This window comes from Aulostomus chinensis, chromosome 15 (genome assembly GCF_037954235.1).
Source record: "Aulostomus chinensis isolate RoL2024-O1b breed Wild chromosome 15, RoL_Achi_v1.0, whole genome shotgun sequence".
NCBI classification, from domain to species: domain Eukaryota; kingdom Metazoa; phylum Chordata; class Actinopteri; order Syngnathiformes; family Aulostomidae; genus Aulostomus; species Aulostomus chinensis.
The window spans coordinates 15,881,506-15,894,312 of NC_141334.1; the positions used below are offsets into that span (position 1 = coordinate 15,881,506).

Consider the following 12,807-nt stretch of genomic DNA (forward strand, 5'->3'; position numbering starts at 1 on the left):
AAGCAACAGAGCTCTTATTGATTGATTGCACCAGACAACGTGTACAAAACACACAGAGGCAACAATCAAGCCAGAAATGTTAAATGTAGATTACAACAGGTGGACTACAGCTGTGCATCAATATTGAAATGCCATCTCTTATTGAAGGATATTTCACTAAAGAATCAGAGTAATATTATGTTTTTGCCACATCAACAGTGATTACAGTATCTTAAAACAAGTCTGAATAGTTTACTTAAAGAATTCAAATTTTGCTCTATGCCTCATGCAGAAAATGACATGGAAATTCAAACTAAAGGGTTACACACATCAGCTACACAAAAGTGTGTGTGACACGAATGTGTGACGTAGTTTTAAGTACAGTACAGTATTACAGCGCTTTGAGGATTCTTCACATTGTGTTTTCAAGACCAGCTGAGTACATAAAGTGTAAAAATATTTTTGGGAAATCGATTGTGAATGAAAATCAAATCAAACACAGAACCCGGTATTGTGCACACTCTTTCCAGTAGGTTCTTTGAACTCTCTGCTCATCAGTGAATAGCTGTTTAGAGACGGTGCCCCCCATTGTACATTTCAATCTTTGTCCCACTGTACATTGAAGGCCTTTATTCACATACAGTGCAATGAGTGTTTCAGTTAGAGGTAGGGAACATGTGTGGTCAGCCTATTCTTCCCTCATCCAGTTTAAAAAACACTATAACATCCAGCAACAGGTTCCACTTGAAAATACAGTTATGCAGATTGCTTCCTCTGATTTATTCCCAGCTTTGGATAAGGAAGACTCAAACTCTCCTAAGGTAAGTGGGAATGAACATTGCAGAAGCTGATTGCAGTTTTTGCTTGTTTTTTTTTGTTTTGTTCTTGGTTCAAGTTTTTACCTCAACCTGAATACCTTTCATAAATGACTTTATTAATAGGGAAAAATTTTGATGCTGTATTGTAGTGTACAACCGACATGAGCAGGGAGTATGTGAATATGTTTTACATATTTAATCCATTGGGATATTTTGGGAGGGTTGAAGGTCATTCAGATTGTGCCGATTACACCGTTTGAGAACTATTCTGGATATGTAAAAGTAAACAGTAGATCAAGATATATTTGAAGTTCATATATGTGCAAACACTCCAGTTCCATTCATCCTTGATAAGACAAGCGAGTGACTAATGTTCAAAGCTTTCGCTAAAGATCTGAGTTGCAGTGGAACATGTTGGAACAATAATGCCATTTGACTATCATGCTGTGAACAGCCCACTGTTTGAACTGTGTTTCCATAGAAATGGGAGACTGGTCCATTCTTGGCCGCTTCCTAACGGAGGTTCAGAACCACTCCACAGTCATTGGGAAGATATGGCTGACAATGCTGCTCATCTTCCGCATCCTACTTGTGGCCCTGGTGGGGGACGCCGTCTACAGCGATGAACAGTCCAAGTTCACCTGCAACACCCTGCAGCCTGGATGCAATAATGTCTGCTATGACACTTTTGCTCCTGTCTCACATTTACGCTTTTGGGTTTTTCAGATTGTTCTCGTATCTACACCTTCTATTTTCTACATCGTCTATGTCCTGCAAAAAATCACCAAGAATGAAAAGTTAGATGACAACAAGGTTGAAGTGGTACCCAGGTCCTTGCCTGCATTTGAAGTGGATAAACATATAAGGGGGGATAAGGAAGCAAGACTGGAAGCTGGCAGTTCTTACAATACCAGTCATGAGGACTGGAGCTCGCAGGGGGGTGAGAGTGAAGAGATTCCACCAGTAGAAATGAGAGAAGTGGGAAAAGACCCCACCCAGCTCTCCAGCCAAGTTTTACTTATCTACATCATCCATGTTTTGCTGCGCTCCATCATGGAGATAATCTTCCTGGTTGGACAGTATTACCTGTTTGGATTTGAAGTCCCACAGCTTTTTCGCTGTGAAACCTATCCATGTCCAAACCGAACTGACTGCTTTGTGTCTCGAGCAACAGAAAAGACCATCTTTCTCAACTTCATGTTCAGCGTTAGTCTGGGCTGCTTCATCTTGAACATTGTGGAGTTGCATTACCTTGGCTGGATTTATATTTTTAGAGTGCTATTCTCTGCATGCTGCCCATGCTGTGATAAGGACCCTGAGCGGGAGGTGGGGTTGTATTCTGACAACAATCCACTGCTGCTGGAGCTCAAACATTCTCTACATGGCAGGGTCATCCTGCAGACCACCTCTACCATGTCCCGGGATAAGCGTAGCGCTGTCCCAAACCAGGCCCCGACTATCTCCTTTGAGACGGACTCCACACTGGAATGCACTTCGAAGAGAAATGCTGATGAAAAGGAACGCCCCAAAACCAGGCCCTATGTGGCCAAAATAGGGAGAGGCAAAAAGTCCTGGCTGTAAATTTCTTACATTTCCTTTGGTGTTACATTTCAACATTTGATCGCCTATTTCAAAAAATGACATGTTGAAATACTTTCAGGATGGATCAGTTTAACAAGAGGATAGAATTATTAAGAGTTCAGTGATAATACATACAATTTCAATTCAAAACTGTGAGATTATTCTTCAGAACATTTCAAGTGTACTTAACTATAATAAGCAGACAGTTTGGAACATTTTTGGAGATGTTGCAATTGGTTTAACAGCTTTATCAGGTGTATGATTACTGTAGAGAGAGGTGCTGATGTAAGTGTAATGCTGCGTCGAATCAATATGTGTCTGTAAATAAAGTCAAATGAATGTGTTTGCCGTGATTAATTTATAATCTAGCATTACTGAGGAAACATAGGATTGTTAAAACTCCAAAGTGTTTTATTTGGATGAGAAGTCTCTGAATTTGTTTATCATTGTATTATACCTCTAAACTGTGCAGAAGATCATGGAATATAACCTGTATCATGACCAGTGCAGATCATTTCTCCTGCTGTGGCCTCAAAAATTCCTCTTATTGTTTTGCAGAGCAATTAGGTCTATTTCACATGATAAATAAAACCTTTTAGAAACGTTCGTATTCATTCATCTATCAACCAATGTTAAAACAACAAATTTGATAAAAAGATTATTCTTAAAATTGTAAATTATGAAATTGGAAGGTGTTAAATTGTTCCATTAAATTTGTAAATTAAAGCTTTGATTAATAATTATCTGTATGGTAAAATGTACAATAACCAGGAGAGGTCACTGCCGGCCGATTTACACTAATGAAACGTTCAAGTGCTGTTGAAATTGTTAGCTATAGGTAGATATTGACGACCCAAATACAGTTAGTGATATTAAATTCGGCGCCAAACTAGCATAGCGGTCTATTATGTTGTGTACCAACACAACAGTCAACGGTTCAATTCCCCCCCGTTTCTCCATTAACGACCCGCCCAGGGTGTACCCCGCCTCACGCCCGAAGGCTGCTGGGATAGGCTTTATCTATCTATCTATCTATCTATCTATCTATCTATCTATCTATCTATCTATCTATCTATCTATCTACTTATCTAATCATCTAAGATGTATTTTCTTTTCATTTTCACAACCCTTCAAGCATCAGTACAGACATTTCCCAAATTCAAAAGCAGAAGTAAATAACTTAATGAACATCAATATGTTAATTTGTATTTTTCAGGTAATGTCAAAGGAATGGAATAGAAAAGAAAAAAAAATTGGGTTGTTACATGTTAAAGTTTAATTTAAAAACTGACAACATGAAAACAACAGACTAAAAATAAGTTGATGTGACCCTTAAACATATTTATTTGCACATAATTCCAGCCTCCGTCTTTTCTGTAAAAAAATATCAAATTGGCGTTGATATATTGGTTGCTTGCTTCATTTTCAGGCTAAATGTAGCGTTTCCTCTCGTTAGCACGCACTGTTAAGCCTAAACGTGTATTTTCAAGCACGTTTTACTATTCTACTGCAGCATGAGGTAGGTCACGACGTATTGGTATTTGATGAAAAAAAACCAAAACTAATTCGAGATTAGATTTATCCCTCCGTTGCTTATTCCCTGTCTTTACGTTGGAAAAATCGGAGTTTACGGCGAGTCATTGAAGGTAGCACAAGTACATCGCACCTCCTGTCAATTCAGGGGAAGAAAATGCAGAAAACTTCAAGCAAGACAGTACATTTATTTTATAGGTAGGTCACTCTCATTCTGCCGCTCGTGTTTTATTCGCTATTTTACACCTTTACACTGTGTTTAAAATGTTCTCTATGGCCACCGACCTGAATGAGGGCAAAGCAGCTTAAAGGGAGGGAGAGCATTATATCCAAGCTGAGGGTTTGTAGTAGCACAACCTAGCTAAATATGTTCAGTCAGTCTAAATCACCTACTCGCCAATATTCACAGACTTGCAACTACAACTCTGTTCAGAATATTTGTTATTGGAACATGCTTTCGATTTTTTCCCCTCGCCTCTCTCATCAGGAGATATGTGATTAAGGTTGGATTAAGTGCAAATTTGCACATTATGGATTCATAAAAACAAAGCGGGGTCGATGGGTGTCAGTGGAGAATTAAATGGTAAATGTCGTGCATCACTTTGAGGGGAGAGGGGAGATCAGGAGGAAGTGGGAAGAGAAAGAGAAAAGAAGGTCAAAGTTCTTATAATAGTGCTTTTACATAGGAAAGTGAAGGATGATGGGACACTGTCAGACGGATTCAATAGTAGGTCAGTGTCTGTTCTCTCTACTGAGGCCAATAATTGATCAATGGTTGATGCCCATGCACACTTGCATGTACTTTTGATTGTGAATGATTATGTTTTCATATTTGTTAGATTATAGGAACGTATCAACTTTTTGTGAATTTTTATTTCAGCTGAGGCTAACACAGACCAGCTAACTGCTACACTTTCTCTGCCACTGCACTTTTTCCAGACCCTTCAGTTTTTCTTTTTTAAATTTGTACTTGATGGCGGCCACATTCAAAACCAAACATGCAGTCAACACACCTTAAAGAAGGGATCAGTGTTATGTAAACATCACTAGAGTTCGCCATCCTGTGTTTGTACACAATCTGTGGTAGGTTTTCATATCCGACACAGAATGTTAGAATCCTTCATGAAAGCAGGTAGATTTAATTTGTGGCTGAGATGAAAAAAATTGCAGAGGTTATCAGTGACATGCTTTCATAGCAGGTGTGTACGTTGTTGATAATAGAACGCTGACTGCTCATGTCCAAAGTTTGTGCCAGAAAATGATAAATTGCTCTGTTCTGCTCTGTTTGTGTCTTTTGACCTAAGTTATTCCCATTGCAGTGAAAAAACAGGTGTGGTAATGCGGCTTCAGTTAGCTTAGCGCAATGAGTGGTAGTGGATGGGAATTATTAGCTTGGTTTGCACAGTTTTTGCTTCCCACTCATGACCGTTCATTACGCTAAGCTAACTAGCGCTTAGCTGATCTCTGAGGGTCTACGCCGCCTAATTCACACACACATTTGAGGAGGGTCTTAATCTTTTTGTCTGGCTCTGGGAGGATGGCAAATAAGCATATTATTAAATAATAAAATATAAAATGGAATTACTTGTATTTTAATTTTCTGTCTCTCTTCCCTACAGAACATTTTCTGGTGTTGCCAGACCTACAGTAGAGGCCTTCAGGTGGATGAGCTCCTATAAAGCTGTCCTTGTCTGGCTATAAGCAGTTCATACTAAGAGACATCCGAAACGGTCAAGCATGTTCCACCTAATGAAGAAAGACAAGGAAAAGGAGAAGGACATGGGCAAGAAGGAAAAGAAAGACAAGAAAGACAAGAAAGAGCGTATGTCCCAGGCAGAGTTAAAGAGTCTTGAAGAGATGAGCATACGCAGAGGCTTCTTCCAAATGAATCGCGGGAGCTCTAAGAGGGACTGCAGGAGCAAGTTGGAGATCTCCAGTCCTATTCCAATTAAAGTAGCTTCCAGCACAGATCTCAGCCTAACGGACCTGGAGGCCGAGCGCCTCAACAACTGCAACACATTGGGGCAGGATGTGGGCCAAGTAAGTGCAAGTACATCCAGTGATGACATGAAGGGGAACAACCAGCAACACATCCAGGAACACCTCCAGGAACACAGTCGTAGCTCGGTAAAGGAGAGAGCTGCGAAATTTGGGGAATTAGCCAAGCTGAATTCTGTGATAGGTCCCAGGCGTTTGTCCTCCCAGAGGAGCAAAGAGGACAATGTTTTAGAAGCTTCCACCCAGAGATTAAGACCTTTACAACTTCTTAAATTAACCAAACCGCAATCCATCCCTGAGTTGGTGGAGAAGACCTTCCCCGGCGTTGACCTACAGCTGCCCGTGCTTGTTCCTCCCCCAATACCAGACCCAAGAGAACTGGAGCTGCAACGGCGTAACACTGGGGATTTTGGCTTCTCGTTGAGAAGGACCACCATGCTGGACAGGCTACCTGATGGAGGGGTGTTTCGGCGTGTGGTACACTTTGCTGAACCAGGTGCAGGGACCAAGGACCGGGTGCTGGGATTGGTGCCAGGTGACAGGCTGGTGGAGGTGAATGGGGTCAAGGTGGAGAATAAGAGCAGGGATGACATAGTTGAGATGATCCGTCAATCTGGAGACACGGTCCGGCTGAAGGTGCAGCCCATTTTGGAGCTGAGTGAGTTGAACCGCAGCTGGCTGAGGACGTCTCAGGGTCTCGGCAAAGAAAGCTTTCATGTAAGTTGCAGTCTGTTAAACTAATAGATTATAACATGTGTGAGTTTACTGTCATATATGTTGTTGAGAGGCAGAGTGGGGTCTGTTACGGTGCTGCTGGATGTGTGTTGTTTTGAACACACACACACACACGCACACACACACACACACACACACACACACACACACACACACACACACACACACAATGTCAATGTCTGTTGTACTCCTTTCCTGTAATGAACTGATTGGTTAAAATATGCCTAGATCTGGCAATGTGCCTGTATGTGTAAGGGCGTGTGTGTATGTGTGTGTTTGTGTGTGTGTGTGTGTGTGTGTTATGAAAGAGAGAATGTGTCTGGTGCTGTATAATCCCTCCTCCCACCCCCCAGTCCTTTGACACCAAACAATGGGACGCTGAAGGAGACAACGGTCCAAACGCCTCCGAAGCTCTTGGCCATATGGTCTTTTAAGACTTGGCTGGCATCCCACTAGTTCTTTCTGCTTGGATTACCATGTGCAACAACTATGGAAATGTCAGGTTAAACTCTTTATTAGCTAGAACAACAACATCTGAATTTAAGCTTTCGTAAAGGTTCCTTTATAAGACTTCAATAATATTTTCCACAAAAAACAGTTCAATTATATCATTAAAATCCTTGCATTTGATCATTTCCACTTTGATCAAAAAAATAAAGGAGAAGATCATCATAGGTGCACCCCTGCAGACTCTGGTGCTGTTTTTGTATCAATACGGTCTCCAGTTTGTCAGATCTCATCAGGGTCGAGCCAGGCATGTGCTCATTGTTCAGCTGCATGAACTCGAGCCGAAGGATTTGTAAATACTATCTAATTACTCTGATTGATCTTGCAGTTGTGATCTGATTCCTAATATTAGAGCCAGTGATGATTCTAGTGTCATTAGTGACTTTTTGAGAACACATAGCGGAACTATAGAAAGCTCACATCTCCACCAAGGTGGACGTTGAGCTGACAGAGGTTTAGTTTCTCACATCAGTCTTTGTCAGATCCTTATGTCTCTATATGTCTCCCTGTCACCATACCTGTGTCCCTGTGCAGTAACTCCCTACACTTCCTCTAGTTTTTGAGTAGTTTGCCAGTTGTTTCTTTTGATTTATTTTCCTTGTGATTAGATAAGTCTTTCATCAAATCATACCTGCTTCCTTGCCTCTCTGCATGTGGGACCTAAATACCATTTGCAGACTGGTATATCCCTGTAGCACCACAGTACTTCATTTAGAACGGTATTGTTGCACACATTTTGCCTTTAGCTAATGTTGCACATTTTGATCAAATTTAAATGAACTGTTAATGCAGACTGACTGTAAAAGGCCTGTTTACAAGCTTTTGACGTGCAGTGACACGTCAGAAATTACATCCATTGCTATCAGAATATTATACATCTACTTTTAATGACACTTAAACTGTGCTGCCCATAGCATCAGTATGTGAAAAGGCGAGTAACATTCAGCAAGTTCCTCCAAATAAGTAATCCTAATTTAAAATTACACAGGTTTGTAATTCGCATGTTTTACATCCAGGAGTATCAGAGTATCATCATCATTGTACTTTAATAGGTTCTGGTAAAAGACTTTTTTGGGGTATTTTTTTTCCTCGCTTGAATCAAGGCCTCTGAGGCCTGAAGGGTGTTGCTCCTCGAACAGATTTTTAAGACCCCTGGGGCAAACTGTGATTTGTGATTTTTGGGGTGTATGAATAAAATGTGACTTGACAATTGTAGAAGTTAATTCACGGTCTTCACTTGAGGAGATGCCTGTCTCTCTCTGTCCTACATTCCACTGATCTTGATTGCCGTGAGACAGGACATTCGAAAAAGCAAAAAAAAAAAAAAAATGCATGTGAGGCTGACCTAGAACCAACAGCACTATTTATAGGTGGTTATTAAAAGAGCTGGATTCTGGATCTGGAGCTCTGTAACACAGTTGGATATCATATGTGTTGCATGAGCATCTTTTGGCTGTTTCTAGAATAATAGTTTGGACTCGCACTCTTTCGGTCCAGGAGTTATATGGAAGATGGATCCTGTAGATTGGAGGTAGACAGGTGGTCCAAAGGTGAATAGATTGAAGCCCATTCAATCTCTATTCTATCCAGGCAACCGGTGATGACCCGTCTACATGTAGGCATGTGATGAGAAACAGTTGTAATAAAGAGCTGTTTCTCCTCCTTTTTTTTTATTGTTATTGGTTTCTGATTACATCCATGGGGTAGTGATGTGCCAATACAAGAGATCATCCCTACTAATTCAGAGTCTTAGATTTACTCTGGGCCAAATATTTAATATTTGATCGTCAGGCCAAATATGCACATGGATCTTTTGTCCATTGGGTGGCAGCCTCTATCCACGCCACACAAAACCAAAACAAGTGCTCCTCTGTTTGCTTTTGTTTATTCTTCCCAAAGCTTCCAGGTTCTTCCCTAATCCCTCTTAGCCATCATGTAAACTTGATATTTAGGCTCAGATGAGTGGACAGATTTTAAATACATTGCATTTTTTTTGGTTTGCAAAGACTTAATTTCAAGTTTAAAATTAAGAAATAATGGTCCTACAGCAATGTGAAGTTTTATCAATGCATGTTTTTATCTGCTTAATACATTTTTACGTTTGGTTTGGTTTGTTTTAATAGGGGATGATGTGAACATGAAAAAAAAGAAATCCGCTACGGCTGAGAAGAAACACAACATGCGCTAAATTGAGTTTAAACATTCTGCAAAGTAACAGCTGATACAAGAAATGTCTACAGTTTATATAGGAATTCATCCCACTTTGGTTCACTTTTTATTGTCTCACTCTCGGAAGGGAAATACACTGTTAAAAATGTCATTTTCAAGCCGATTGACATAAATCAATAAGTTTGAGGTCAGCTGGCTCCCACCAGCATGGCAGCAAAACTAGCATCGCTGGCGTCTGGTGAACTGGTTGGTTTCATCATCAACACGCACATGACACTGCCTTGTTGTTATTGTGCTGTCAATTTTTGTAAGAGCTGGCATAGGAAATGCCGTGGTCATGGCTAATTAAACATGTGGGACTGCTAAGATGCTAATCTTGTTTTTATTGAGACAATTTCACCTCCATATTTAATTAATCCTACTTGATATTAATTATTCTGCAACAGGTTAATATCTTTATTCCATTTGAAATAAAGTTTCCTATTTTGTGGTTTATGTATGATAAATCATTAAGGCTGGTAGACTAACTTCTGTCATTTCAAAGACATTGTTTAGATGTATGAATTAAAAAAGACCTATTTTAATTATATGTAAATATTTACTTAATTTGATTTTTCCTGTGGGCTGCACGGTGGTGCAGTGGTCAGCACTGTCGCCTCACAGCAAGAGGGTCCCGGGTTCAAGGGTCACGGGATCTTTCTGTGTGGAGTCTCCATGTTCTCCCTGTTCCTGTGTGGGTTCTCTCTAGTACTCCAGCTTCCTCCCACAGTCCAAAGACATCAAGAGGGGACGAGGCTGATTGATACTCTAAATTGACCGTAGGCGTGACTGTGAGTGTGAATGGTTGTCTGTCTCTATGTGTCGCCCCCCCGCGACCCTTACTAGTAAGGAATACGTGGAAGATGACGATGGATGGATGGATTTTTCCTGTTCTTTTTCAACATTTTGGGAGTTTTACTTTATGATTTCATTTTTGTATTATTTTCTTTCACAAACCATAAATATTCTTTTGTTTATTATAGCATGAAAATAAGGCACATTACAAAAAAATGATAATGTTACAATTTATTTCAAAGAACAATGATATAGCTTCATTATACACCCCCCCATGAATAGATAAACCTTGTAATGTCTGAGTAACATCCAGGTTAATTCCCTTCAGTACCTGTTTACCTGTAATAAAGCTATCATACCTGATGTTACCAAATATCTAACATGCCTGCGTCACCCAATTATCTCTTATATTTCCTGCTTTGAAGCAGACCAGGCACCCTTTTATCATTAGGAAATTAGCAAAAGCTGTAATCTCCTCCCCAAGCTGCCCATTTAAATGACATCATCCCCATTTGCAGCTAGCAGAGAGCATTAGCGCCAGCATGGATTAGAAAGAGGCGGGGTTTCCAAGGACGAGGCTGTTTGGTTCATGATAGAGGTTTAAGATGTCTTTTTTTTTTTTTTTGCTCTGTTACACACTTGAAATGTTTTTGTTCAGTAACACTTTTTAGACCTTAACTTCTTTGAAGGGCTTAGCCTTTGGCAGCTGGACTGAGTGATGACAAAACAGCCCAGTTAGATGACAGCATTTTTAAGTTTACTGTCAGTTCTCGTTAATCACAGTAACCACAGGTGACATCACACCTGAGCTTAAATGGTATCAATGTGGCCTACTTCCAAAGAGAAAGAGTTCTAATCTTCAGGCCTGTTTATTATTTCTGGGTAAAATCTGGGTCACATGACATGTTATGAATCTGAGGGCTGACTTCTTTTATTGGAATGTCTAACATGGACGGCTTAATCCTGGTCTCAGTGTAAAACTTACATTCCATGTTTAACTCATACGGAAGCTGGATATAGAATTATGCGTGGACTTAAAAGTATCATGTTCCTCACAATCATACTTTATTTTTGAAATACTGTCATGCTTCACAACAGTTAGAAAAATTGAGCAGATTTGATCCTATGGAAGGATTAAAGTGGGTCAGAATCACCAGTGTGTATGGAGTGTTTAATCTTTGCTCTGCGCTGCCTGTGTGTAGAGCAGACAAACAGCTGACATGATGCTGTGTCCCAGTAACTGACTCGGGGAGGATTAGCCAACGTAGACCAGCTAGGCTGTGTGTCTGGCTGAGTGCTAGTAGATAAACTTGGAAGGAACTCCTCATAGAAGATAAAAGATATTTGCAGGGACATTCAAAGTATACATATTCCATGGCATTGCAGTTTTTATTTTATTATTTTTTTTTGGTGTGTGTTTTTTTTTTTTTAATGCTTAAAAATTCTTATTAACAATGTAATACAGACCTGAAAGAACTTTGTTAATGCTAAATGTGGACCTGCTGTGTTACATTGTGAAGCAACAAAACATATTAAATTTAAGTGATTAGTGTAACATGGTAGTACATTGGTTAATAGCTCCATCTTGTGGTTACCAACACAAAGTGATGCAAAAGTGCATGAATAAAACACTGGCTGTAAGGAACGCATCAACCTAACAATCTTAGTTCTTTTTTGGTACGCAGATTACATACACTTTTGTTATTATCAGAGTGTTGTGTTTATTCATGAAACATTCAAGTTCGGTACAAAATTGGGATAAAAATTCTCAGCCATTCACATGTTTGTTTGTGTGAGGTAATTTCCTCAGCTCTTAACTGTGTTAATTGTATTTTCAGCCTTTGGTGGAGGGGTTATCTCAGAGCATTTTGGATGATAGGAGACAGGAGACCACCTCTTTGAACTGTCACCAGGAGCTGTGAGTGGCAGGGAAAAGTGGCAGCGCTATTGCCATGCAGATTCTATTCATAGCCTCAGTGTTGTTCAGCAGCTGTCCCTCGCCCAGTTCCTCTCACATTACTCCCCCACCTCAACACCTCAGATCATAGTGCTGCCTGATTTTGACCCCGCCCTCCGGGACCCCCCTCCCATGCACTCAGGACTAGTCCGGGTGTGCTCTTTGTAGACCCGGGTCTTATCCAGCCTTGGTCCTGATTGTGCTGCTTCAGTGACAGAGTGAAGATTGGGGGGTTAACCAGGCCTAGGGAGAAGGTAATGGACTCAGGCCTCTGGTGGACTGTATGTGTGTGTGTGTGTGTGTGTGTGTGTGTGTGTGTGTGCAGACGAGCATTTCTCAGGGTGTTCATGCCCTGCTCAGCAGTTCCATTTGTGCTCTGATGGCGTCTCCTTTGCTGCTGAAACTATTTATAGGTGTAGACTCTTATGAAAGCTGGGGAGGAGACGGTGAAACAGCTAACTGTGCAGCTAATGTTTGTGTCTCCAATGAGTAAAAGCGTAGTTTTTAGCTCCATGAGGCTACAGTTGAGGCTGAGTAGTTATGTCTTTCGTTGATAGCTAAGAATGTCTCTACCTCTCTCTATAGTGATCATGTTTGTGATCAATTTAGTGTCTTGGTTGACTTGGTTTAGTGTGTGTTTGGTGTACAGAGAACCACTTCAGAATACCCGCATATTCCCATTCTTCATCCTTTACA

The 12,807-nt window shown here is 40.5% G+C and overlaps 1 protein-coding gene and 1 pseudogene across 2 annotated transcripts in view; both read left to right on the forward strand.

Annotated features, from left to right (window-relative positions):
- Positions 1 to 1,280: 1,280 nt before the first annotated feature.
- Positions 1,281 to 2,760, forward strand: LOC147248931 (gap junction delta-2 protein pseudogene; annotated as a pseudogene).
- A 1,260-nt stretch (positions 2,761 to 4,020) lies between these two features.
- Positions 4,021 to 12,807, forward strand: part of LOC147248932 (unconventional myosin-XVIIIa-like) — a 63,650-nt gene continuing 54,863 nt past the window's right edge. For both annotated transcript variants that reach the window (XM_086225918.1, XM_086225916.1), the window contains exons 1-2: positions 4,021 to 4,109; positions 5,531 to 6,626. In XM_086225918.1, coding sequence (XP_086082044.1) covers positions 5,649 to 6,626 — 978 coding nt within the window. In that variant the 5' untranslated portion in view covers positions 4,021 to 4,109; positions 5,531 to 5,648. The remainder of the gene's footprint in view (positions 4,110 to 5,530; positions 6,627 to 12,807) is intronic.